This window comes from Cibotium barometz, chromosome 16 (genome assembly GCF_041138505.1).
Source record: "Cibotium barometz isolate CiBa-2024 chromosome 16, ASM4113850v1, whole genome shotgun sequence".
Taxonomy (NCBI): Eukaryota; Viridiplantae; Streptophyta; class Polypodiopsida; order Cyatheales; family Cibotiaceae; genus Cibotium; species Cibotium barometz.
Genome location: NC_141061.1, coordinates 50,600,347 through 50,626,152, shown reverse-complemented (window position 1 = coordinate 50,626,152; position 25,806 = coordinate 50,600,347). Strand labels below are relative to the sequence as shown.

The following is a 25,806-nucleotide window of genomic DNA, read 5'->3' as shown; positions in this document are numbered from 1 at the left end:
GGGCACTATATAATGAATCCTAAGGTTGAACATCATAGTGGGGCAGCCTTAGCTACGAACATTTAGGGTGGATAGCAGGATTACCCTTGTGTGCAGCAAGTTGTGAGCAGCTTGTGATCGGTGTGCTTTTTGAGCCGATACTTGACAAGATGAGACTATGGAATCTATGGCTTGATAAAGCCGATTCATAGAACCAGAATTTTGATGAAGTTTTTTTTCACTTCATAGATCATATTCCAAGTTACTCAGAAACTCTTAAAACACCGTTTTTTGTACTGATGTACTTTTTGTTATTAAATTTTTTTTTTTTGTGCCTTCTACACCATTGAATGGAATATTCATGACAATGTTATGCTTTCGTATGGTAGTTTGCATATAATGGCGTGTTATGGCTCACCCAAATGCCATGATTTTCACCAAGAGGGGTGATGCCGCGGTGTTGTCACCAACCTGGACATTTCTTTGGGAGAGATCAGGTGTACTTGCCATTGTACTTGCTGTACCAGCCATTGTACTTGTACCAACCACTCTACCTCTTGTACCACCACTATACCTACTCTACCAGCCATTGTACTTGCTTACTAGCCTATGTACTTGTTGTACCAGCCCATGTACCTACTGTACCAGATCTATTGATGCTGCCCCACCCTGTTTTTGGTTGTCCGTTGTGCTGCTGCTCGACTTGTTCATGGTGCCTAAAGCTGTTTGGACTGTTCTACACCGGCTTTATAGCTTCCCGAGATTGTATTTCATCAGTTTTGGATTTATGGTATATGTGGAAGTATTATTTTCTTCAACTGAGGTTTTCTATCACATATAGCATCTTGAAGACCCGTGGAGATGGGGAAGATCCGAGGTTGTAGCCAATTTAAGTGTTTAATTGCATTAATGGTCAAGTGTTTTGTAAAACCCCATCCCCACTTGGAGTTACAAGCCTACTAAGAGCAAACCCTCTAAAGGAGTGGAGAGATGTTATGAGGGACCTTATACCTCAACACTTTACTGATGGCTAAATTATGGCCTGAATGAGAAACTGAAGGTGTGGATATGGTGGTATCTTTCGTCTCTGGTTATAAGGATTGAACTAGCCTGGCACTAGGTTGATCTAGAGGTTTGACCATGACATCCATAGGGAGATTTGGTTGTCAAGGTCCGGTCTATGGGGGAAATTGGCCCTTCCACCTTAGATTTGTGACTTAACGGAGGTTTTACATGGGATATGTTCTTGTGGTATGGGACACCAGAACCTATTGCTTGTAAGGTCTCCCGATGCTTCTAAGTCTCTAGACTAGGATGCCCTATACCTCATGGATAGCTAACCTATTGCTTGTAAGGTCTCCCGATGCTTCTAAGTCTCTAGACCAGGATGCCCTATACCTCATGGATAGCTAACCTTGGATGACCCTGTAAGGTGCAGTGCTGATCTGTGGGACAGCAATATAATGGATCTTCTTGGGTGTCTTGAGCATGGCAATTCACCAAGGTTGTGTGAACCACTCGGAATTCTGCCAATTAGTGCTTTGAAAGCATTGGATTCATCACATACCCTCACTTGTGATGGCCAAAGCTTGTACCTTGTGTACAAAGAGGCTGCCTATGAGAGAGATAAGATGTTTGAGAACTTCTAGGTCATAGACCTTGCGTCAAAGACCATTTGGCTGTGCCCTAGGTATTGGGACAGCATCGATTTACTGACTTTGTGATGCTTTTTGTGTGAGGATCCCACAAAGTTCAATGATGCTCCAAGGAAAGTGTAGTTCCATGGATGCATCTGGTGCTCCAAGGAAAGTGTAGTTCCATGGATGCATCTGGTGCTCCATAGGTGGATGGTGAGAGAATGGTTGAAGGCAGCCAGCAGAAGCAAAGCAGAGACTTGGAGTAGCCAACAATGATCCAACACTTGAGCAAAGTGATGAATGAATTAAATGGCAAAAAGCCTGTTCTTATATACAACACAAATAGCCAAGTTGGCCAGTAGAAGAAACCCATGACTGGTGAAAAGTGCCTAAAACTGTGGGAAAAATACTCACGACTGAGTAAAATACATTAGATAAATACGATGCATAAATGGGATAATTGCTGGGGATGAACAAAGTAAAACAAATGGAAATCCACGGAGGCAACCAATCCCTTGATTCTAGTAGTTGAAGGGAAATCCACCTATTTTATGGGATGTACACCATGGATATGGGGTGGAAGTAAACCTCTTGTTGAGGAGGTTAAGTGTGTTTCTCTTCAGAGACATGTGAGGACACACAGTGGATTGGGAGTGGAGTTGTATACTCCCAAGGTTAGGCTGAAGGTTAAACCTTTGGCTAATCGAATTTCTTACTTTTGAGAGTAAGATCTCTTTTAGGCAGGATATCAATGTAACTTGAGAGAATGTTCGTTCTCTAGGAACAGGTTGCTTCAACACGAAATTCTCTTCTACGAGCCATGAGCTCAAAGGTAGAATGGAAGAAATCTCACATAGAAGTCTAGTTGCATGAGGAGTTTGGAGTTCTTTTTTGTTGCAAGTTTTCTTGTTCATGTCAAGGGTTCTCTGCTAGAGACTTCCATAGGAGCAAATTCTGTGTGAGGACGGATTTTGGAGGAAGAGAGGAGATCGAGACAAGATAGAAGGCTGACAATTGAGTCTTGACCATACCAAAAGCGACTTGGGAATTTATCTCAGAGACTTAGAGATTGATTACTTTTTACATCTTTATCGGGGAAGGACTCTATTCATCATAACTTGGGCCTCATGGTAACTAGGACTAGATTTGGTGGACGGGAGAAACTTTTGGCTGAAAGATGTGGAGAGGCAACAAAATCTATTGACTATTGAATCGATCGGGAACTGAATCTTAATTCTACTGTTGATTTAGGTTGCTGATATTGAGGAGATCTCGTATGGAGAAATCATTTGAGATTTCAATGTTGACTACTAAGATTTGGTGCTTGTTTAGTACCAGATGTAGTACAGCACAAACGGGTCTTTCGGAGCTGGTAGAGATGACCATTGCTCATAGTCACATGGAGCGTGGAACGGGAGCGGGAACGAGGCCCGATTTTAGAACGGGGAACGCAGACATTTGGACTCGAAACAGGAAAGGGTATGGGAACGAGAGAGAGAGAGAGAGAGAGAGAGAGAATCTAAACTATAAAGAGTAGAGTGAGTGAGTAGAAAGAAAGAAAGAAAGATATATTAAGCGTCTACTAAAGACCCAATGGGCCTATGAGACCAAAGTGATACAATAATGTCCATGGCATATCTCATCATGGAATGGAAAATAAAACAGAAAGAAAACATATACATAGCTATCTCACTGGGAAAGAGAGAGAGAGAGAGAGAGAGAGAGAGAGAGATTGCAAGATAGAAAATGTGGACATTCTGTAATAACTTCATAGCTATAGAAATGAGAGGTTATGACATTCCGTTCCATTCCATGCTCCACATACATCCGTTCCCGGAACGTGAGTTGTGTGACCAACCACCTCCCACGTTCCATGTGACTATGCCATTGCTGCCTCTCCGGTCCGGGCTCTCCTTCCAGGCGGCCCCCCCAGGGTGCTGGGACAGCTAGTCAACAAGGTATGGACAATGTTGGGAACTTGTCTCATGCACGAAAGCATGTACCTTGTGTATTTACCAACAACGCTTGAGAGAAAGTTGTTGGCAGACCACATGGTATGATGATGCAGTTTGTGCAAGTAATTGGAGGGTTCGTATATTAGTACGAGACCTTGACACAGTTAGTATGGGTATGGGTATGGGTATTGTTTAGCTTGACGCAATAAACACAAGATTGTGCAAGTATTGGGTATGGGTATTGTTAAGCTTGACGCAATGAACACAAGATTGTGCGAGTATTGTTTAGCTTGACGCAATGAACACAAGATCGTGCGAGTATTGCGCAAGTGTTCACACAGCCGAGATATCAAGGCAGATTTACATTCGCATGACTATGGTTGAGGAGTGGATACACGAGTGATGTGTATCACTGCATGATCTCAAGCTTTACATGAGACCTATATTGACTATCTTGTTTACCCATGGCTCGACCTATGGATGTTCTGATATAGGGAGCTAATCGGATATTTTTTTACCGATTGATCACATCTCTTGGATCTTGATGGGCATTTTATTGCCAGTTGACTTGGCGAACAAGGCACATGGAGTTTGGTATGATATACTAAACTATGCAGTGATATAGTGCTACTATAGTTCAAAGGTTATTTTGAGGTCATCTTTTGAAGTTTCATGTGGTACAAAATTTGTATTCCACTTCCTAGCTGTGAATCTAATTCAAGGAATTCAGATTCTGCTTTTAGAAAATCGGATTAGTTGATGAGTCACCTCATAGGGATGCTTTGCAATGGAGGAGGTAGGCCTAGACGAGTAGGACCTCTAGGCCACAGTAGCGGCAGGCAGGCATGTGCACTGTGGTGGTATGGGACACCAGGGCGTGGCTGACTCACAACAATTCAACCTTAGGCTCGAGGTTGACTTCGGAATGGAGCCTATGGCTGGGAGGTGAGTCAATAGCCACAATTTACCGTGTCATCATCCATTCACATTCTAACCCTATTAGGGTTTCAAGGCATATGGTCCTTACACACACACACACACAGTTCAATGTTATGGCTAATGTGGCAAACCTTTTGGAATGACAAACCATCCAATTTATCAACCCAAAATCAACAAAAAATTTGCTACCATCAAGGCAGTTTTATGAAAGAGCAAGGATTGTTGTTTCAAGATGAAAAAACTAGACGTCACCTCTCTTGCCTCCATAATGAGGAGCCGTGTCCCAAAACTCATCGCGCATTTGCTTCAGCTGTGCTCGTGTGATGGGTTCTGTATGCTTCCAAGGCTTTGGTTTTTTCAGCTTCTTTTTAGGTCCTGAAACAAGACAAGCCGTTCCGTGTGCCTAGATATCACTCCCAACAACAGGCTGCCACTATTAAAAAAACCATATTGCAGGAAAATTTTCATAGAACAAAATGAGATTGATGAAAAAGAAGTTCCAGTATTACTGACTGAACAACTAAACAAATCAAGGCTCCAATCACTTTTAAAAGGGGTGGAAACTCAGCCTCAAACCCAACATAGAAATTGGTGGGCCCCCTTCCATGTCTCTTACGTTTTTGTGATTGACACTGGTAATTTCGCAACAATCTTCCAAGCAGGAGCTCCAACACCCATTTCAACTCAATAACAGCCTTACAAAGATAAATATCTCTCATATAGCAGGCATTCTAATTTTTTTCTGCACAAAACAGCATCATTGTCACATGAATGATTGCTCACTCCTCAACATGCATGTAGACATGCCTATGGCATAGGGCTAGACAGGTTGAGATCATAACCTTTACTGGCTTGCAAAAGATACATGCTCGCAACCTTGGCTTCCTACATGACAGAAGCTAGTCACTTCAGCTAATTGATAGTTTGACAAGAACATCTGAACTAAAACACGCAATATTAGAACAAGTGTATTGAGCATGAATTACTGAAGTCCAGATGGCAAAGACACGTCTTAAGCAATGCTTGATGCCTGCGCAAATACACGTCTTGAGCAATGCTTGATGATTCAGGTACCACCTAATGTCTCATTAAGGATGTTGCCACTCTCACACATGACAAGAATACATGAGAATCAGCCCGCACGTAGTGGCAATCAAATGCCAGGTTCAGCCTGCTTATTGGTTACATGGCAACAAAACATGAGATTCAGCCTGCACATGAATGGCTGGCCAGATATATGACAAGCGGGTACATGACAAGATTGATTCCTGATGACCTAAAGCATGCCTGATGCATGGCTAGATACTTAGCTGAGTACTAAAGAGGGTTCTTGAGTGGGTATATAACAAAGCATATGAAATTGTTTCAATCAATTACTCACATGAGGAGATCCAATAAAAGAAAAGGCTTGCTTGTTACATGTGCCGTCACTTAAGAGCATTCAATGCACATGAAGTTTGATAAGACCATGCTTAAATGAGGGGCGACAACTTTTCTTGTGTCCTTCAACAAAGAAAACAATTTTCTTCCTTTAAAAGCCTTTTTCAACTGTCTTAAACATGATACATGAGACAAACAAGTCAACCTCTAATTGCCAATGTAATTCTTGGACTTATCAGACTTTTCTGCGCACCCCCCCCCCTTCCCTTCTTTTTCAAGGGTGGAGTAATCCCTATATTGAGGTCGCATTTGAAGATCTCCATGCTTCCATCCAAGTAATCAGGTTGATGTGTTACCTTTGGGTGTACTTGATATATCAACATGCATCCAAAGCACTCACGCGCATACGCATAGAGCATACAAAGAAAGCAGCAGGCAGACTCACCTCCCAACCGTAGGCTCACTTCGCCCGGACCACCCTGGTGTAATACCACCGGTTACTCACCTCCCAACCGTAGGTTCACTTCGCCCAGACCACCCTGGTGTAATACCACCGGTTAGGTGTGAATGTTCCTGGACACCCTCTCGTGAACAACAAGCTCGGCAACTCTTAAATATGGACCAACCACAATGCGACATATAGCTGAAAGTACACAACACCGTTCAAGATAACAATGCAAAGATAGAGATTGCACAGTCCTCCCCCTCCCCAAATATTGTTGTATATTATTGGAGTATTTAATCAAAGTTCCAAGGGCTTTCTAGCCAGATATTCCATGCAATGCAAATAATGAATACATGTTACCCAAACAAGAGTGTGTCGGAGCAGAATGTCGATGCAGGACTTGTCGAAAGAGTCAAAATGACCAAACCACCAACCTCATACACCTGGAGTGGAGCGAATGCGAAACTGTTGTTCCGAGACCACACAAGAACAGGCGCTCTCATACTAGAGCCTTCAGCACAGCAGGTACAAGTGCGGCTGCATGGTACACCAGGGTACAACAGGTGCAGGTACGGTTGCAAGTACATCAGGTACTGTGTACTGATACAGGGTACAAGAAGTGCAGGTACGGTTGCAAGTACATCAGGTACTGTGTACGGATACAGGGTTCTGCCGGGTACAAGTGTTGTAGGGCAGTCGGATACAGCAGCAGCTGCAGCCTAGTACAGTCGGGTACTGCAAGGTGCACGATAAGTATGGTCGGTACTGCAAGGTGCAACCACATACAGTCGGTACAGCAAGGTACAACAGTTGGTACAGTAGGTACTGTCGAGTACAGCAACGTGCACAGTAAGGACAGTCAAGTACAGCAAGGTACAGCAGTCGGTACAGAATCAAGTACAGCAGGCGTACAGTAGGTACAGTAGGTAAAAAGCAGTCGGCAGCTTTTCTCCTCTTATTAACCTCTGTGGTAGTCGATTTGCATAGGATGAGAACAACAGGGCAGTCGGGTACAGCGCAATAGCCGGTAGTTCTTCTCTGCAGACGTCGACTTGCAAAAGGAGGAGAATCCCAAGGAAGAGATGCGCCTTGATACGTGAGGAGGAAGGAGGGAGTCGTAGGAGAGGTTGCTGAAGAGGAGGTTTGTTGGGGTCCTATCTTCTTAGGCCAAGTGGCATAGCCCACCAATATTAATGGTGTGCAACTCCATTAAGTGCCCACACATTAATAGTGGCCACAAGGTGGATTTAATAGACCAAAGGGGATGCCCGAAGATTGGGCTGCCCACACATGGCCCTTGGGCCCCGGGCATAACCCAATGGGTGGTCCAGACTTTAAAGAAGTCTGATTGCCCAAATGTTATAAAACCTTTGCCCAAAAATTAAAGGGTTAAATGAGATACTTACCACGTTCACATGCCACAAACCATGTCAGAATACGGAGCATTCGCACGGTTTATAGGTGGGAGTCCCCTGCCCGTGAACTGGACACATCATAGAAGGCAATCACATGAAAACAAGTCACACGAAATCAGTTTCAAGCAAGCAGAGACGCGTGCACATGCATTAAGCAATGGATATATCTCCCGTTCTTGGAACCTATAAATAGCAGGTCTTCTCAAGCACGGAACTGGCTTAGTGGAAAGCCTGAAACTGAGATCCCTAACAATGGGTTCCACATCCTGGCCACACTACAGGTGACACGAGGCATGGCCTCCCATAGGTGACATAAGTTCTGGCCTCAGTACGGGCAACACGAAGCTCCCTGGCCTCCCATACCTTGGCACAAAATAGGGTAGAGCCCCTCGGGCAGCCAAATGGTGACATCCCCCCCCCGGGCCAGCTTCTAAACATTTGTCCTCAACTGAAAAGCCTCCAAATATGCATGAAGAAGTTGTAGGTTATCTCTAATGTAATTGTAACATGCGGAAGCTTCGTGATTGAATCGGTAACTTCAATGCTCAGAATTCAGCAATCTTTCACGACAAATATAACGCACACAACTGAAGTAGATGTGCAGAAAAATAGAGAGAGAGAGAGAGAGAGAGAGAGAGAGGGAGGGAGAAGAGGACACAGTATTGGGTCCCAAATGCCCTCTATAGGGCCCCCACCACGAATGGTGTATTTGCTTTATTAGAATGATGTAAAAGATTAGAAAATAAAGAGAGAATCTTGACCTGCAATGTTCACCTTGATTGGAGTTGTCCCCTTGGCTGTCCTGGCCCTTGGAAGTGTCAATCCCTTGTGAATAATGAGATAACTCCATCGTTTTCTTGGCTGGGTTTATATACCCTTCTCTAGCCCTGGTCGGCCAGCAGCATAAAATGCTCACGTCTAGCAAAATAGCAATAAATGCCAAATATTCCAATGTTTTCATACTGTGTATGGGTTGGCCACCCCAAGAAAACCGGCTGGTTGCTGGGCAGCCACTGGGCTGGCTGTCTGGGCTGTCCCACAGCTGGCTGACAGCTTCTCAAGGGCCTAGGGCCCAGTCGACTAACTATCCATGGGCCGACTAACTATCCATGGGCCATAGGGCTGGCTGACAGCCCCTCCTGCCCAAGCCAAGGCTGGTGGGCACAGCCTAGGGCCCTCTTGGCCCCTTGGGGGTGGTTCTACACCTCCCCCATGCCCACAACAAGAGCACAAGGCTTTGCCCTACGGTAGCCTTATGGGCTGGCCCCTTCTCTACATGCAATCCTACATGTACCTATAGATGTCCGGCACCCGGTCGCAAACCAGATACACAGATCACTTGACATCATTCCAGAGGGAGATTCACAGGCCCTCCTGCCCAAGCCAAGGCTGGTGGGCACAACCTGGGGCCCTCCTGGCCCCTTGGGGGTGGTTCTACACCTCCCCCATGCCCACAACAAGAGCACAAGGCTCTGCCCTGGGGTAGCCTTATGGACTAGCCCCTTCTCTACATGCAATCGTATATGCACCTACAGATGTCCGGCACCCAGTTGCAACCCAGATACACATATCACTTGACATCATTCCAAAGGGAGACTCACAGTACGGATTGGCACTGCTTCATGTACAAGACAATGCACACTTGACCTCGGACGCATAGAGTGGAACCCTGGCTACTGTCTCGTCCCGGACTGGGCTCGCATGGGGCCAGTTTCCACTCCAGGTCTTGCACCTTCTTGTTCAGATATGTCTACGAGAGGAGATCCAACACAGCTGAATTTGTAGCCTCACTTTACCCATCCATTTGGGGGTGATAAGACAACGAAAAGTCCAACTTAGTACACATATTGTCAAACACAGCTCTCCAAAAGAGGCTTGTAGTCCTAGAGTCTTTATCCCCCACAATGGACTTAGGCATACCACGGTGTTTGAACACTTGTGCTGTAACTTCCGGAGTTTCGCAAAACACTTATGACTATTAATGCAATTAAACACTGAAATTGGCCACAGCCTTAAACATATGCCAATTAATCCACAAAACTCTAAAAGAGAGATGTGCACAGCTGCTGACACTGCATAGAGGCCAGAATGGGCTGAGCCCCCTGGAGTATTTTATTACCCAAGGAGAACAATATCATGTATAAGCTTTGAGGGCCTTACTCTCCCCACAGGAGATGCCGATTATCCATATATAACCATAACACAACCCAACACGAGACAACCATAGAATTCAGCCGGTACACAGGCTGTAGAAATGCCGAGCCAACAATATAATCTATATACCTCCGTGTGGGTACTGATTCTTCCCCAAAAATCACGGGTCTTCATGCAATAGAGCTAGTTCAGCCGGTACAGCTCTCCATTCAGCCGGTATAGCAATAACATGGGCTGGTACAGCAAATATAGTGGCTGGTACAACAAGTACAACTTCCGTACAAGGGCTGGTGCAACTCGTACAGAGGCTTCAGTATTTCTTCGCGATGGAAGTCTCCAAAACAGTCCCCAACAGCTAGTATACTTCATGAGCAGCCTTCAAGAGAGAGAAAAGAGAGTAGCCATCATTAGGGCAGCTTATAACGGTCATAGAGGCTAGTGTGTAGCGAGAGAGCCTCTCTTAATGAAGAGAGAGGGCTCCAATTTATAGATATGGGCCTCCCATGAGCTAAAATGGCAAGAGAAGGCTAAAATGACAAGTGGAGAGCCACACAATAGCTGAAATGATAAGTGTGAGGCCACTTGTCTCACTTTGATCCACTTTCTGACAAGTGCATAATCACAAGAAACGTTTCGAGGTTTTTTGGGTTTTGTTTCGAAAGGTTTCATCCCTCGGCTAAGAAACCGCGAGGTTTTGAAAAATCATTAATTTCATGAGGTACAAATTCAGCCGTATTGGACCTTCTCAAATGCTATGAAGCTGATCAAAAGACTTTGTGGGAAAAGTATTTGCCACTTGTGGAGTTTGCATACAATAACACGGTGCATGCTTCTACTGGGAAGGCTCCCTTTGAGATAGTTTATGGCAAAGTGGTATTGCCTCCCATCCTACGTACTAAGGATGAGATTTTTGCTGCTGATGACTTTGTCAGGGACTTGGATATTGCCTTTGCACAGGTCCGGACTTGACAAGCATAGAAAGCATTTGGATGTCAAGGTAAATGATTGGGTATTGCTGAAATTCGAAAAAGCTAGACTCCGTAAGAGATCTGGTAAGGAGGGGATGTTTCCCAAGCTCTCATCCAGGTATTATGGGCCTTTCAAGGTCATTGAGCAAATCAATGAAGTTGCTTTTCGTTTAGCATTGCCATCTCATTGGAAGATACATAATGCTTTCCATGTTAGCCTCTTACGAAAGTATGTGGGTCCGGAACCAAGTCTTCCTATCCTTGAGGATCCACCAGAAGTGGATGAGTTGGAAGAGATTTTGCAACCAGAGCAGATTGTGTTTCATAAAGAGCGTAAGCTATCTGCAGGCAAGCTTGTAAGACGCTATTTGGTGAAGTTCAAGAATTATCTCCCCATTGATGCTAAGTGGGTTGATGAGGACTACTTCAAAGATTATCCGCAGCTTCTCCATGACTATTTGGAAGCTTTTCAGTTGCGGACAACTGTTTAGAAGACGGGGAGATGTCACCATTGAGCTATCTAATGGTCCTCTTATCTTCTTGTGTGAGCTTTGGGCTCTGGATGAGCATACTCCGTAGTGGTGCTCCATCGCTAGGACTGGCACGGCGTGATTCGTAGTGCCAGGGACGGGTGGATTGCACACGGTGTATGTTTCTGGATTACCACCGCTAGGACTGGCACGGCGTGATTCGTAGTGCCAGGGACGGGTGGATTGTACACTGTGTGTGTACCTGGAATTGACTTTCCGGTGGGCCTGTTTGTGCCCGGAAATGTCAAGTATTGTGCAAGTACATGAACGGAGATTATCCTTTAACAATGTTGCATTGTGCACTCATGTTTGCCTGCCTTTGAAATGTTTTCGCGTGAACTGGTTTTGTTTGCATGCCTGACATGTGTGTCTAGCTCAGGGGTCGGGGACGCCCTCCCGTGAGCCGTGGAATGCCTTGTCTTCTGACAGGTTTTGTGGCGTGTGAACAGGTGGGAAATCCTTATTTTAATAAGAGTTTTAAGTTATAAGTCTTATAACTTACAGGTTTCATACTTCATTAAAAGTAGGTGGACACTTTATAAGTGTGGGCACCTTCTTTTGGCCTGGGCACCCTTTTATAGCATGTGGGGTGGGGGTTGGCCACCTACCCCACCTACCACACCCAATTATGTGCATGGGAGGAAGGCGCCTCACTTCCAGCCCTCTCCCTTGCATTTTGGAGGAAGAAAACACAACTGTTGGCTGGGATTTAGAGAAAACAGGCTGGAGCACATCATTAATTGCTGATTCTGGTTGTACAGCAGGTACAGCAGGTACAGCAGCAGGTACAGCAGGTACAGTACCATCATTAGTTGCTGATTCTGGTTGTACAGCAGGTACAGCAGGTACAGCAGCAGGTACAGCAGGTACAGCAGGTACAGTACCATCATTAGTTGCTGATTCTGGTTGTACAGCAGGTACACCAGCAGGTACAGCAGGTACAGTACCTTCATTAATTGCTGATTCTGGTCGTACAGCGGGTACAGCAGGTACACCAGCAGGTACAGTACCTTCATTAATTGCTGATTCTCGTCGTACAGCAGGTACAACAGCAGGTACGGTGGCTCCAGAAGATTTTCATCGCGAAGAATGAGGAATTCTCCTGCTCTCCTATGTCTGGACTCCTCTTCCATTCACCGAGTCAACTCCGTGAGGGTGCCCCATCGCTAGGACTGGCACGGCGTGATCCGTAGTGCCAGGGACGGGTGGATTGCACGCGAAGTGTGACTCTGGAAGGTGCTATGGACGGGGCAGCCCTTGGTGACTTCAGACTCGGCATCAACAAACATGTTTGGGTTTGATACTTTGTTTTCATTGTGCATTGCTTATTGGAAATCTGGCCTTGGGCCCGTGTACTTGTAACAAATTCTCCCAAGTAATAATATCATTTCCTTGGGGGGGGGGCCGGCCGTTCCGGCCTCAGTGTGGTGTCATCTATCTATGCTCAGAGTTGTTAATTACTTTTTGCTATTTTGTCTTGTGCTATTGTCTTTTAAGAGTGTATAATAGAGTGCTAACTGGAGAGGTGAGTCCAGGAAGGGGTGACCCCTGCTTGGGTCTCGTTTCAGTGGTAATGGCTACAGCATTGGGCATTAGTGTGGATGACATGGGACCGGAGATTGAGGCCGGAAGTGCATTTGTTGGCAAGCAAGTCAAGGTCACACCCCTTATTGGCAAGCTTCGCATGCATATTCAGGGATATTTGGACCATGAGAACTTCCTCATTGCACCATTAAATGGGTGTGATGTATTGCTTGGAAAGCCTTGGCACTCCCGTCTTGATCCTCGCAAGGCTTACAAGACCAACCGGATCACATTTATGCATAGGGGCAAAGAGCATGTTATTGATGCCGGTGTGGAAGGGAATTCTATCCCTATTGTATCCCACATACAAATAAATAAAGCCATGAGAAAGGGTCTTTGCTCGTACATGATTTTTGTTCGTGATAGAGTAGACCATGTTGATCATTCTCTTGATTCTCTCACATGTGATAGGCTGGAATTTTTGAAACAATATGAAGATTGCTTTACAGATTCACTTCCAGGGGAGCTACCACCACCACGGCCGGAGGATCATCGTATAGACCTTGTGCCTGGCAGTTCTCCACCAAATAGGCCGGCATACCGTGTGAGTGCATCACAGCAGGAGGAGATCATGAAGCAAGTCAATGAGCTCATGCAAAAAGGTTTGATCCGCCCTAGCTCTTCACCGTATTGCTCTCCCGTACTTCTAGTGCAGAAGAAGGATCTCTCTTATCGTATGTGTGTGGATTATCGGGCTCTAAATAAGCTAACCATCAAGAATAGGTTTCCTATTCCTCGCATTGATGATATTTTGGATAGATTGGATGGCTCGGCATATTTCAGCCGGATTGATTTGAAGAGTGGATATCATCAAGTACGGGTAGTACCAGAGGATGTGCATAAGACCGCTTTCAGGACAGCATTTGGTTTGTATGAGTATCTTGTTATGCCTTTCGGTCTTACAAATGCTCCTGCCACTTTTAACCGTATGATGGACAGGATTTTTAGAGATCATCGATCTTTCACTGGAGTTTTCTTCGATGACATCTTGGTTTATTCCAAGAGTGAAGAAGAGCACAGAAAGCATTTGGCCATAGTCTTTGAAGAACTCCGAAAGCATAGACTTCACATCAATGCTAAGAAGAGTGAGTTCTTCCTCTCCGAAATTCATTATCTTGGGCACATTGTTTCTCAAGATGGCATACGAATGGATCCTGCCAAGATTGAGGCTATCAAGAATTGGCCTGAACTCAAGTCAGTGCATGAGGTTCGTAGTTTTCTTGGGTTATGCTCATACTATAGACGGTTCATATGGCATTTTGCTTTGATTGCTGCCCCTCTTCATCAGTTGACAAAGAAGAAAGTCTCCTTTCAGTGGACTTCATTGGAAAGCAAAGCTTTCTATTCACTAAAGGATGCAATCATATCTGGGCCCGTGTTGATCATTCCTGACTTGCACAAGCCATTCTTTGTGGAATGTGATGCATGTGGAGATTGTTTAGGTGCTGTCCTAAACCAGGAAGGACACCCCGTGGCATTTGAGAGCCGCCGTTTGCGTGATACGGAGCTTTCTTTGGGGATCTATGAGAAGGAGCTATTGGCAGTGATTCATGCATTGACCATTTGGAAGCACTATCTTCTCGGTGCAGAGTTTATGGTGAAGACCGACAACCAAAGCTTACGGTATTTTCTCACACAAACTAAGCTCTCAGAGAAGCATATGCGGATGGCAAATTTCCTCTCTATGTTTCATTTTCAGATTGTGCATACACCGGGAAAGAAGAATGTGGTGGCCGATGCATTGTCTCGAAGGCCGTATGTAGCCTCTATCTCAATTGCCTCTCATGGAGACTTGTCGTCTATGCAAAATAAGTACCATATAGATGCTGATTTTTCAGATTTATGGGCTGATTTGGTGGCTGGTCATACTCATGCATCATATGTGATCAAAGATGGGTATCTCCTTAAAGATAATTGCCTTTGTGTGCTCACAGATTTGAGGCAAAAAGTGTTGGAAGAATGCCATGCTCCACCGTATGCAGGACATAGAGGTATTCTACCTACTACTCATATGGTTGAACGCTACTTCTTTTGGCCAGGGATGAGGAAGGACATTGAGGCTTATGTACGTGCTTGCCTTACTTGCCAAAAGGTCAAGTTTGATCGTCAGAAGTCTCCTGGATTGCTTCTACCATTGCCTATTCCCTCACAGCCATGGGAGAGTATAGCTATGGATTTCATCATGGATTTGCCTCGCACTCAGCAAGGTAATGATGCTATATGGACTATCGTTGACCGGTTTAGCAAGCAAGCTCATTTCTTGCCGGTCAAGAAAACGATCAAGGCAGATCATATGGCAAAAGTTTTCTTATCACAGGTATTCAAGCATCATGGTATGCCTAAATCTATTGTGGGTGACCGTGATCCTCGAACTACCAGTCTCTTTTGGAGAGCACTTTTTGACAATATGGGCACAAAGCTGAATTTTTCATCCGCTTTTCATCCTCAAACCGATGGTCAAAGTGAAGCAGCAAATTCAACCGTATTGGACCTTCTCAAATGCTATGTAGCTGATCAAAAGACTTTGTGGGAAAAGTATTTGCCACTTGTGGAGTTTGCATACAATAACACGGTGCATGCTTCTACTGGGAAGGCTCCCTTTGAGATAGTTTATGGCAAAGTGGTATTGCCTCCCATCCTACGTACTAAGGATGAGATTTTTGCTGCTGATGACTTTGTCAGGGACTTGGATATTGCCTTTGCACAGGTCCGGACTTGACAAGCATAGAAAGCATTTGGATGTCAAGGTAAATGATTGGGTATTGCTGAAATTCGAAAAAGCTAGACTCCGTAAGAGATCTGGTAAGGAGGGGATGTTTCCCAAGCTCTCATCCAGGTATTATGGGCCTTTCAAGGTCATTGAGCAAATCAATGAAGTTGCTTTTCGTTTAGCATTGCCATCTCATTGGAAGATACATAATGCTTTCCATGTTAGCCTCTTACGAAAGTATGTGGGTCCGGAACCAAGTCTTCCTATCCTTGAGGATCCACCAGAAGTGGATGAGTTGGAAGAGATTTTGCAACCAGAGCAGATTGTGTTTCATAAAGAGCGTAAGCTATCTGCAGGCAAGCTTGTAAGACGCTATTTGGTGAAGTTCAAGAATTATCTCCCCATTGATGCTAAGTGGGTTGATGAGGACTACTTCAAAGATTATCCGCAGCTTCTCCATGACTATTTGGAAGCTTTTCAGTTGCGGACAACTGTTTAGAAGACGGGGAAATGTCACCATTGAGCTATCTAATGGTCCTCTTATCTTCTTGTGTGAGCTTTGGGCTCTGGATGAGCATACTCCGTAGTGGTGCTCCATCGCTAGGACTGGCACGGCGTGATTCGTAGTGCCAGGGACGGGTGGATTGCACACGGTGTATGTTTCTGGATTACCACCGCTAGGACTGGCACGGCGTGATTCGTAGTGCCAGGGACGGGTGGATTGTACACTGTGTGTGTACCTGGAATTGACTTTCCGGTGGGCTTGTTTGTGCCCGGAAATGTCAAGTATTGTGCAAGTACATGAACGGAGATTATCCTTTAACAATGTTGCATTGTGCACTCATGTTTGCCTGCCTTTGAAATGTTTTCGCGTGAACTGGTTTTGTTTGCATGCCTGACATGTGTGTCTAGCTCAGGGGTCGGGGACGCCCTCCCGTGAGCCGTGGAATGCCTTGTCTTCTGACAGGTTTTGTGGCGTGTGAACAGGTGGGAAATCCTTATTTTAATAAGAGTTTTAAGTTATAAGTCTTATAACTTACAGGTTTCATACTTCATTAAAAGTAGGTGGACACTTTATAAGTGTGGGCACCTTCTTTTGGCCTGGGCACCCTTCTATAGCATGTGGGGTGGGGGTTGGCCACCTACCCCACCTACCACACCCAATTATGTGCATGGGAGGAAGGCGCCTCACTTCCAGCCCTCTCCCTTGCATTTTGGAGGAAGAAAACACAACTGTTGGCTGGGATTTAGAGAAAACAGGCTGGAGCACATCATTAATTGCTGATTCTGGTTGTACAGCAGGTACAGCAGGTACAGCAGCAGGTACAGCAGGTACAGTACCATCATTAGTTGCTGATTCTGGTTGTACAGCAGGTACAGCAGCAGGTACAGCAGGTACAGTACCTTCATTAATTGCTGATTCTGGTCGTACAGCGGGTACAGCGGGTACACCAGCAGGTACAGTACCTTCATTAATTGCTGATTCTCGTCGTACAGCAGGTACAACAGCAGGTACGGTGGCTCCAGAAGATTTTCATCGCGAAGAATGAGGAATTCTCCTGCTCTCCTATGTCTGGACTCCTCTTCCATTCACCGAGTCAACTCCGTGAGGGTGCCCCATCGCTAGGACTGGCACGGCGTGATCCGTAGTGCCAGGGACGGGTGGATTGCACGCGAAGTGTGACTCTGGAAGGTGCTATGGACGGGGCAGCCCTTGGTGACTTCAGACTCGGCATCAACAAACATGTTTGGGTTTGATACTTTGTTTTCATTGTGCATTGCTTATTGGAAATCTGGCCTTGGGCCCGTGTACTTGTAACAAATTCTCCCAAGTAATAATATCATTTCCTTGGGGGGGGGGCCGGCCGTTCCGGCCTCAGTGTGGTGTCATCTATCTATGCTCAGAGTTGTTAATTACTTTTTGCTATTTTGTCTTGTGCTATTGTCTTTTAAGAGTGTATAATAGAGTGCTAACTGGAGAGGTGAGTCCAGGAAGGGGTGACCCCTGCTTGGGTCTCGTTTCATAAGGAGCCTGTTGTATCACAATTTCAATCAATCAATCAAACATCTGTGTTCAAAAGTCTACTTTCAGTTTCAGTCTTAAATACACAGATAGTGGATGAAATACTAAGTAATAACAGTAATCCTCACAGTGATTTAAGGCTTATACACTTAAGCTTTTTTTAATACACGTGGCTTCCACCAGCCAAGTGAGCAGTCGGGCGCCAGCACCAAACGGCCGCCAGCACAAGGACACCCGCCGCCGCCGACCAGCGCAAGGACACCCACCAGCCGACCAACGCATTTTTAAAAAAATAAAAAAAAAATATAAAAGAGCAAATGGGGCCAGCACAACGGATTCATCCGCCGGCCAGCCCATTCGCCTCTCTTGCACGCTGTTCCATACACGGTGCGCTCCTCTCCCACGCTGCCACGCCAGGGACTTCTCTCCACTCTGGCACACACTCCCCTTCTCAACCAGGTGTCCAATGGAACCCAACAGAATCAGCCCGCGCCTTACATCTCGTACATAGACGAGGTCCCGGAGGCCATATTGCCCGAAAATCCTCGCGAGACACCCACACCGGAGCCCGCCCCATTACCCGAACCTGTTGCAGAACCTGTTCCGGCTCCAGTTCATGTACCCAGTCCCCTGGACTTTTTATTATACGTCAGTCACCGCCACGCCACTCAGTTCCAGGCGTGGGTGATCTGGCATATTTACTTGACGTGTCCAGCACACCATCTTGCTCATTACGAGTTTATTTTGGGACGGTACCCACATCTTGCATATTTTCTGGACGAGTGCCGTGTGGATGCAGTGAACCGGATCATCTCGCTCCAGCCCTTGGTTCGAGTATACAGCGAGCTCATTGTGCCAGATTACACTCCCTTAACCCCTGCAGAGACACCTCCTCTCGACGAGGTGGAAGACTTCGAGCCTTCGGAGTTAGGCTCCGATTTCTTAGCAGAACTGGGAGACGATTCACTGTCACTCTCTCCTCCAGCAGTACCACATATTTCACCAGCTTCTCCGCGCTACTCCCTCTAGCAGATCCAACATGCCATCTATCTCAGAGGAAGAGGGCCAGCAACAAGACGAGCAAATGCAGGCCATTACATTATTACGCGAGTAGATGGAGACACTTCAGCAGACTTTTTCGACAAGTCTCTCTACCATCAGCAGACGGCTCGACCAGTTGCAGCGGCCCCATCCAGCGCGCACACCAGCCAGTGATCCACAACCATCTTCTTCAGAGACTTCGGTAGCAGAAAATGAAGATGAACCAGATCCAACTGCCGAGGTAAACAATGCAGAACTCCAACTTCTTTATAAAATATTAACTGCTGCACAAAAAAAGAAACTCGATGTCAAACTGCCTGCCCCTTATAATGGTCGCCGCGACAAGCGCGTGCTTGACCAATGGATATTCGAAATGTAGGTATATTTGACCAATACCGATTTGGTTGAAAGCAAGAAGGTTGCTTTAGCCAGTTCCCTACTCAAGGATACAGCACTTCTATGGTGGCAACGACGTGTTGCAGATGGTAAACACACTCCTACTTGGGATAAATTCCGGCGCGCCCTCCGCAAGGCCTTTGAACCTGCCAGTGCGGACTACCATGCCCGGTCTGCTCTCCGCTGCCTGAGGCAAACAGGATCCTCAGCCGCATATATCACAGAGTTCCAACGTTTAACTCTGGAAATTGAGAGCCTCAGCCCCGCTGACAAGCTACACAGCTTCATCGATGGGCTTGAACCCAACTTACAGGAAGATGTGCAAAAGTTTAACCCTCTCACCATAGATGCTGCCATTGCCTACGTAGAGCGCCTTGGAGATCTACGACGACAACTCGGGACATCCTTCTTTGGCAATCGGTCCTCAAACAGTGCTCGTTTCTCCCAGCCCAATCGCAGAGGAAATTTATCTCAACCTGAGTCTCAATATTCCCAATCCTCTGGTCAGCAATCTACTCGGCAACAGCCCTTTCGGCCTAGATTTTCAGGTCAGGCAGCAGCCTCACAAACAGGATCCTCTTCCAACAACAACAATCGGAATCGAGGACGCAACTGGCAAGGTCGCCGACCCAACAATCGCCGCAATTTTCGCCGCGATACCTCAGCAGGTCAGCAAGCCTCTACATCGGCACCTTCAACCTCTCAAGCCAACCCTCCAGGTCTTTGCACAATTTGCAATGGACCACACAGGTGGTATGAGTGCCCAAAGCATAATTCTCGCCAGAATTCCAACATGGAATGTTTCCCAGAAGGTGAACCTGGACATCATCATCATCCTTCTGCGCCAGAAAAAGGCAAGCAGGTGGTTCATGCAGTGCGGGTTTCTAAAGTTGTCAATGCTTTAATGCTGAATGCCCACAACCATACTTCAGTGCCTGTTAACCTTTCCAAACAAGTTTTGAGCTTATTGGGATTTATTGGCCAGCATCCTATCAATGTTCTTGTTGATAGTGGATGCTCGACTAATTTTGTGGGAACTACTCTCGTCAGCAAGTTACGATTACCTACTCAGCAGAGTGCGGAAATTTTCCAAGTGGAACTTACAGATGGTTCTTTCTTGCATTGCAGTAAACGGATTCAGCAGTTGCATTTTCAGATTCAGGACTATCAAGATCAGCTGAATTTCTCTATTATGCCTTTGTCACACTATGACATGATCCTTGGACAGTCTTGGTTATATGAGTATGATCCTTTGATCAGCTTTCGAGATCATTCCATTCGACTTTATCATAATCATCGAGAAATGGAATTACGAGGTTTGTTTAATTCTAAACCGATTACTGTAGTTTCTGCTATGCAAGTCAAACGCTTAGTGCGTAAACGCGACAGCACTTCTGCCTTAGTTATGTTGCGAGAAGCAGAAGACAATACAGTTGACCAATCGGAATTCTCGCCATCAGATATTTCTTATTTACAACAGCTCTTCTTTCAACCTTATAAGGATTTATTTCCTGACGAGCTGCCAACGACATTGCCTCCTCGACGTTCTGTAGATCATATGATTGATCTAATTCCTGGACAACCACCGCCAGTTCGAGCTCCTTATCGAGTTTCTTATTCAGAATCTCAAGAAATTCAGAGACAATTGGCAGAGTTGTTGGATAAAGGTCATATACGTCCAAGCAAAAGTCCTTTTGGTGCTCCAGTTTTATTCGTCAAGAAGAAGGATGGATCTATGCGACTTTGCATTGATTATCGTGCCCTTAATAAGCAGACAATCAAGAATAAGTTTCCCTTGCCTCGCATCGATGAGCTCTTTGATCAGTTGCTTGGTGCGAAGGTAATATCAAAAGTATGCGAATAAGCACAGAAGGCATACTGAGTTTCAAGAAGGTGACTTGGTTTTGCTTTATGTTGCACCGCATCGATATAAGACAGTAAAGTCAGTATTTCCGAAGTTGCGACCGCATTTCTATGGTCCATTTAAAGTTATAAAGAAGGTTTCAGTTCTCAGTTATAAATTGGATCTTCCACCATCTTGGGGAAAAATTCATCCGACATTTCACATCTCTTGGCTCAAGGAATACTTACAAGGAGATTCATCAATTCCGGAGTTATCTTCTTATGTTCCTGAGATTGAAGATGATCACATTATTCTTGTTCCTGAGAAGATTCTTGACGTTCGTCAGAAAGAAACAAGACGGAAGATTACTACAGAATTTCTTGTTAAGTGGGTGGACTTGGATGAGTCAGATTCTACTTGGCAGACAGATGAAGAAATGCAACAATATCCTCAACTCCTCCACGAATTCTTTGGCAGACGACCGACTCTCATTTAATCACATGGGTTTTATTTTAAATGGGAGGGAATGTCACGATTGTGACTTAGTTCATTATACAGTCTCCTCATGATTACAGATACTGAAGTGACATGATTACAGAGGACTCCTACACTCGGATGGTCACGACTATTCGCTCTAGAGACATGCCTCTTCATCAAGGGCCACACTCCTTCGACGATTGGTCACACCCCTTCGCTCTAGGGTTGCAACTCTTCATCCAATGGTTGCAACTATTCGTCCAAAGGATGTGTCTCTTCGCCTAGAGTCATGACTATTGGTCATGGGATGTCTTTTCATTCGTGTCTCTTGAACTCCTATATAAGGAGCCTGTTGTATCACAATTTCAATCAATCAATCAAACATTTGTGTTCAAGTCTACTTTCAGTTTCAGTCTTAAATACACAGATAGTGGATGAAATACTAAGTAATAACAGTAATCCTCACATCGAAAGCTAGAAATAGGTTTTTTTGTTACTATGGACAAGTGATGAAACCGGCCTCTGGTAGAAACCAAAGTGCGGTGGACTAGCAGTCACCCGTCCACTTGTAGTCTAGATATGAAAGTAAAATAGATTGGAGCTAGAGTGCCCAAATCTGAAAACAAAGCAACACCTGTTGGCCCCAAAGCTTGGCGCCCCTTGCGGTATTTCTTTATTCAATTTCAAAAGTATGAAAGGCTGAGTACACCAAAATCAGCCAAGAGAGTACACCTGTATGTCCAATCTGACAGCCCACAATACCTCTTAGCACAGAGGATTCACACACACAGATCTGTGTCTCAAAACAACACACTGTGCCTCCCTCTATTCAGCCAAGACCACTAAGCAGGGCAGCCATGAGCATACATCTGGCATATCTCAAGCACATGATTCAACATCTCAGCTCATACATACATTCACTGTTCAACCTCTGTCTCCACCCTTTTCAATTTGCCATACCCCTCCTCTCACAAGGGGCCAGATAGATCAAATCTGCAACAGACAAAGGCAATAGAAAGAGAGATAGATGAACAGATGCGGAGCTTACCAAAATCACCTCGTGGATCTGCACCTGAGAAAGTAGTTGTACCAGTCTGTACTTGCACACTTGTTTCAACAGCTTTGCATCACGCGTGTGGGAGTACCTGTCTGTACCTTCATCTCAGCATCCACTTCAGTGTTGTACCCAACTGTGCAGACCTGAAAATCTGTACTGCATCAATCCGTACAGCCTCTGCACACGTGTCAGAATCTGTCCGTACAGAACTGTACGGCCAGTTCTGCTGTCGCCTGAGGATTCTGGTGCGCCTGCTCTCAGTTGTACCCGACTGTACCTGCTGTACAGTTCTATACCTGCAGTACAGCCACCAGACAGCAGTCGTACGGCTGTACCTGCTGTACGGCTTCTGTCAGAACCTGCAGCTCCTGTGTCTGCTCAGCAATTCAGCGCTGCCTGCACCAACAGAGAAATCTGCAACAAAGTACAGCAGCAGTACTGTACTAGCAGTCGTACAGGGCTGTACGGATGTTGTACGGCCAGTTCCAGCACACAGAAAATCAGCAGCAGCACCCTACTCAGCAGTCGACTAGTTCTCCTCTCTTGCTTTTCCACACTTTCCAACAACAGCACGTATGCTTCACGTTTTCTTCCAAAAAGAAGAGAGAGAGTATAGAGAGAGAGGCATGCACTCCAAAAGTGGAGTTGCCCCCTCCCCATAATAATCCTAGGGCCCCAACTTTAATTGTTATTAAAGTTCCCTAGGGGCCACTAAGGCCTAGGGGTAACTTTCAATAAAACATTAAAATTTTAATGTTCTAGTTCCCCCCTTCACACCTAGGGATGTCCACACATCATTAACTCTGTCCGGGCACCCCCCATGTGAATCATTCAATATTTTGACTCAGCAACCACCATGCCCACACTTGTTCTATTCCATTTTCACAGGGCCATGACATACCCCCTTCTTGAAAAATGGCAAGCGTCCTCGATTGCATTCTGGTGATACAGCAAAATATCCAAAGTGAAATATACAATATGGCAAGATCAGCGTCCCAATCTCTCTAAGCCATGCACATGTATCAACATTCACTGCAAAACAATGGCGTAGTAATAGTCCAAGTTGTATACCACTGTGAACCATACATATCCACAAAATCCCATGTGACTAGTACACATATATCATAGAAGTCCCATAAACAGATGTACTCTCAGCCTCAGTACCTTCGGGTGAGATAAGTGAGCAGAAATGCACTAGATGTTGTGCATTCAGATATATGGGGTCCTACAAAGGCACCAAGCGACCTCTAGATGTCATCTGAGCCTGTCTGTATCAAGGGAGTGGAGGTGCTACCCCCCTCTTGAGCATCAGGTAATGCTCCAGACCCATGCTCTGCTGAACCTGAATGAGCCACAACAAGAGTCGGCTCTAACTCAAAGGCATCGAGATAAAGCTACAAAACCTGAGGTGAATCTGTTAAGTCACCTTCCTCCATCCACTTCGCATCCATCGGTGAATAGTTCTTGAACTTCACAAGATAGCGACGGGAAACTTTACCTCGTACCTTCCTTTCTTTATGTGCCAGTATCTGCTCTGGAATCAGAACCTCATCAAGTTCCTCAACTTCTGGCTGAGCCTCATCTGATACATCCTCAGGCACATCCCCACGGAAAGGTCTAAGGAGACTCACGTGAAAAGCATTGTGAATCCTCCAATGATCTGGTAGCTTCAAGCGATAGGCTACCTCACCAATCTTTTCCAATACCTGAAAAGGCCCATAATAACGCATGCTCAATTTAGGGAATAAGCGCTCTTTACCCTTCATCTTCTTGAGTCTAGCCTTTTCAAAGCGCAAAAGAACCCAATCACCCAATGCAATCTGTAAATCATGTCTGTGACGGTCTGCGACTTTCGTTTGCTTCTGCTGAGTTTTCTGGGGTGCCAACTTAACTCTCCGATAAGCTTCATCCAAACTTTCCACATACTCATCAACCTCAAAGATCTTATCCTTTGTATGCAAAATGGGTGGTACCTTCTTCCCTCCTTCTACAATCTCAAAAGGCGCCTTGCCTGTCGAGGTATGTACAGTGTTGTTATATGCAAACTCCACCAAAGGAAGATACTTTTCCCATTGTTGCTTGTGCTCTGACACATAACACTTGAGAAGATCCAACACTGTCGAGTTAGCCTCTTCTGACTGACCATCTGTTTGTGGATGAAATGACGATGAAAACTTGAGAGTTGTACCCATGTTGTCAAACAACCCTCTCCAGAACAAACTCGTCATCCGTGGACCACGATCACTAATGATAGACGTAGGCAAGCCATGATACTTGAAGATGTTCACCATGAACAACTTCACCATATGATCCACGTTGAACGTCTTACGCACGGGATGAAATGAGCCTGCTTACTGAACCTGCATATGATAGTCCAGATGCCATCATTTCCCGTTTGTGTCCGTGGAAGATCAAATATAAAATCCATGGCAATGCTCTCCCAAGGTCTATCTGGAATAGGTAAAGGCTGTAATAACCATGGTGTCTTCTGACGGTCAAACTTTACCTTCTGACATACGATGCATTGCCTTACAAAGGCATCAACATCTCTTCTCAAGGTTGGCCAATAAAAGAAAGTCTCCACTGCTTTGACTGTGGCGTCAATACCTCTATGACCTGCATACGGTGGAGCATGACTTTCAATCATAACCTTGAGTCGCAATGGCCTGGTAACACACAGTCTGCCATGCATCAATAAAAATCCATCCCTGAGAGTATAGTGCTCATGCCACTGACCCTCAAACATCTGATCATACAACCTTTCAAAGTCCTCATCATGGGCATACTGCTTTTTCATTTCATCAAGCTCATGATGATAAGCAAGTGAAACTGCAGAGACCTGTGGCTTGCGTGACAAAGCATCTGCCACTACATTCTTTTTGCCTTCCACATGCACAATCTGGAAGTGAAACATTGACAAAAAGTTTGCCCAACGCATATGCTTCTCTGAAAGCTTAGTCTGCGTGAGGAAATAGCGCAAGGTCTGATGATCTATCTGCACAGTGAAATCAGCCCCAAGCAAGTAGTGTTTCCATGTAGAAAGAGCGTCTCTTTCTCATAAACCTGTAAATGCTTCTCAGCATCTTGCAATATTCTACTCTCATAGGCTATGACATGTCCCTCTTGCATGAGAACTGCACCAATGCTACTTCCACATGCATCACACTGGACAACAAAAGCCTTTCGGAGGTCCAGTAACACCAATACTGGGTCCGAAGTAAGCTTTTCTTTGAGCTTTTTGAATGCTGTAATTTCCCGATCAGCCCATCTAAA

The 25,806-nt window shown here is 45.4% G+C and overlaps 1 protein-coding gene across 3 annotated transcripts in view; it reads right to left on the bottom strand.

The window, feature by feature from the left end:
- The window catches only part of LOC147630712 (uncharacterized), a 70,174-nt gene that overhangs the window by 23,184 nt on the left and 21,184 nt on the right, over positions 1-25,806 (bottom strand). The window contains exons 1-3 of one of the 3 annotated variants that reach the window (XM_086810681.1): positions 5,353-5,370; positions 5,127-5,252; positions 4,763-4,885 (exon numbers count right to left, since the gene is read on the bottom strand). In XM_086810681.1, coding sequence (XP_086666807.1) covers positions 4,763-4,885; positions 5,127-5,229 — 226 coding nt within the window. In that variant the 5' untranslated portion in view covers positions 5,230-5,252; positions 5,353-5,370. Of the gene's footprint in view, positions 1-4,762; positions 4,886-5,126; positions 5,253-5,352; positions 5,396-25,806 lie in introns of those variants that run through there. The other 2 variants (XM_086810683.1, XM_086810682.1) reach the window with 2 other exon arrangements.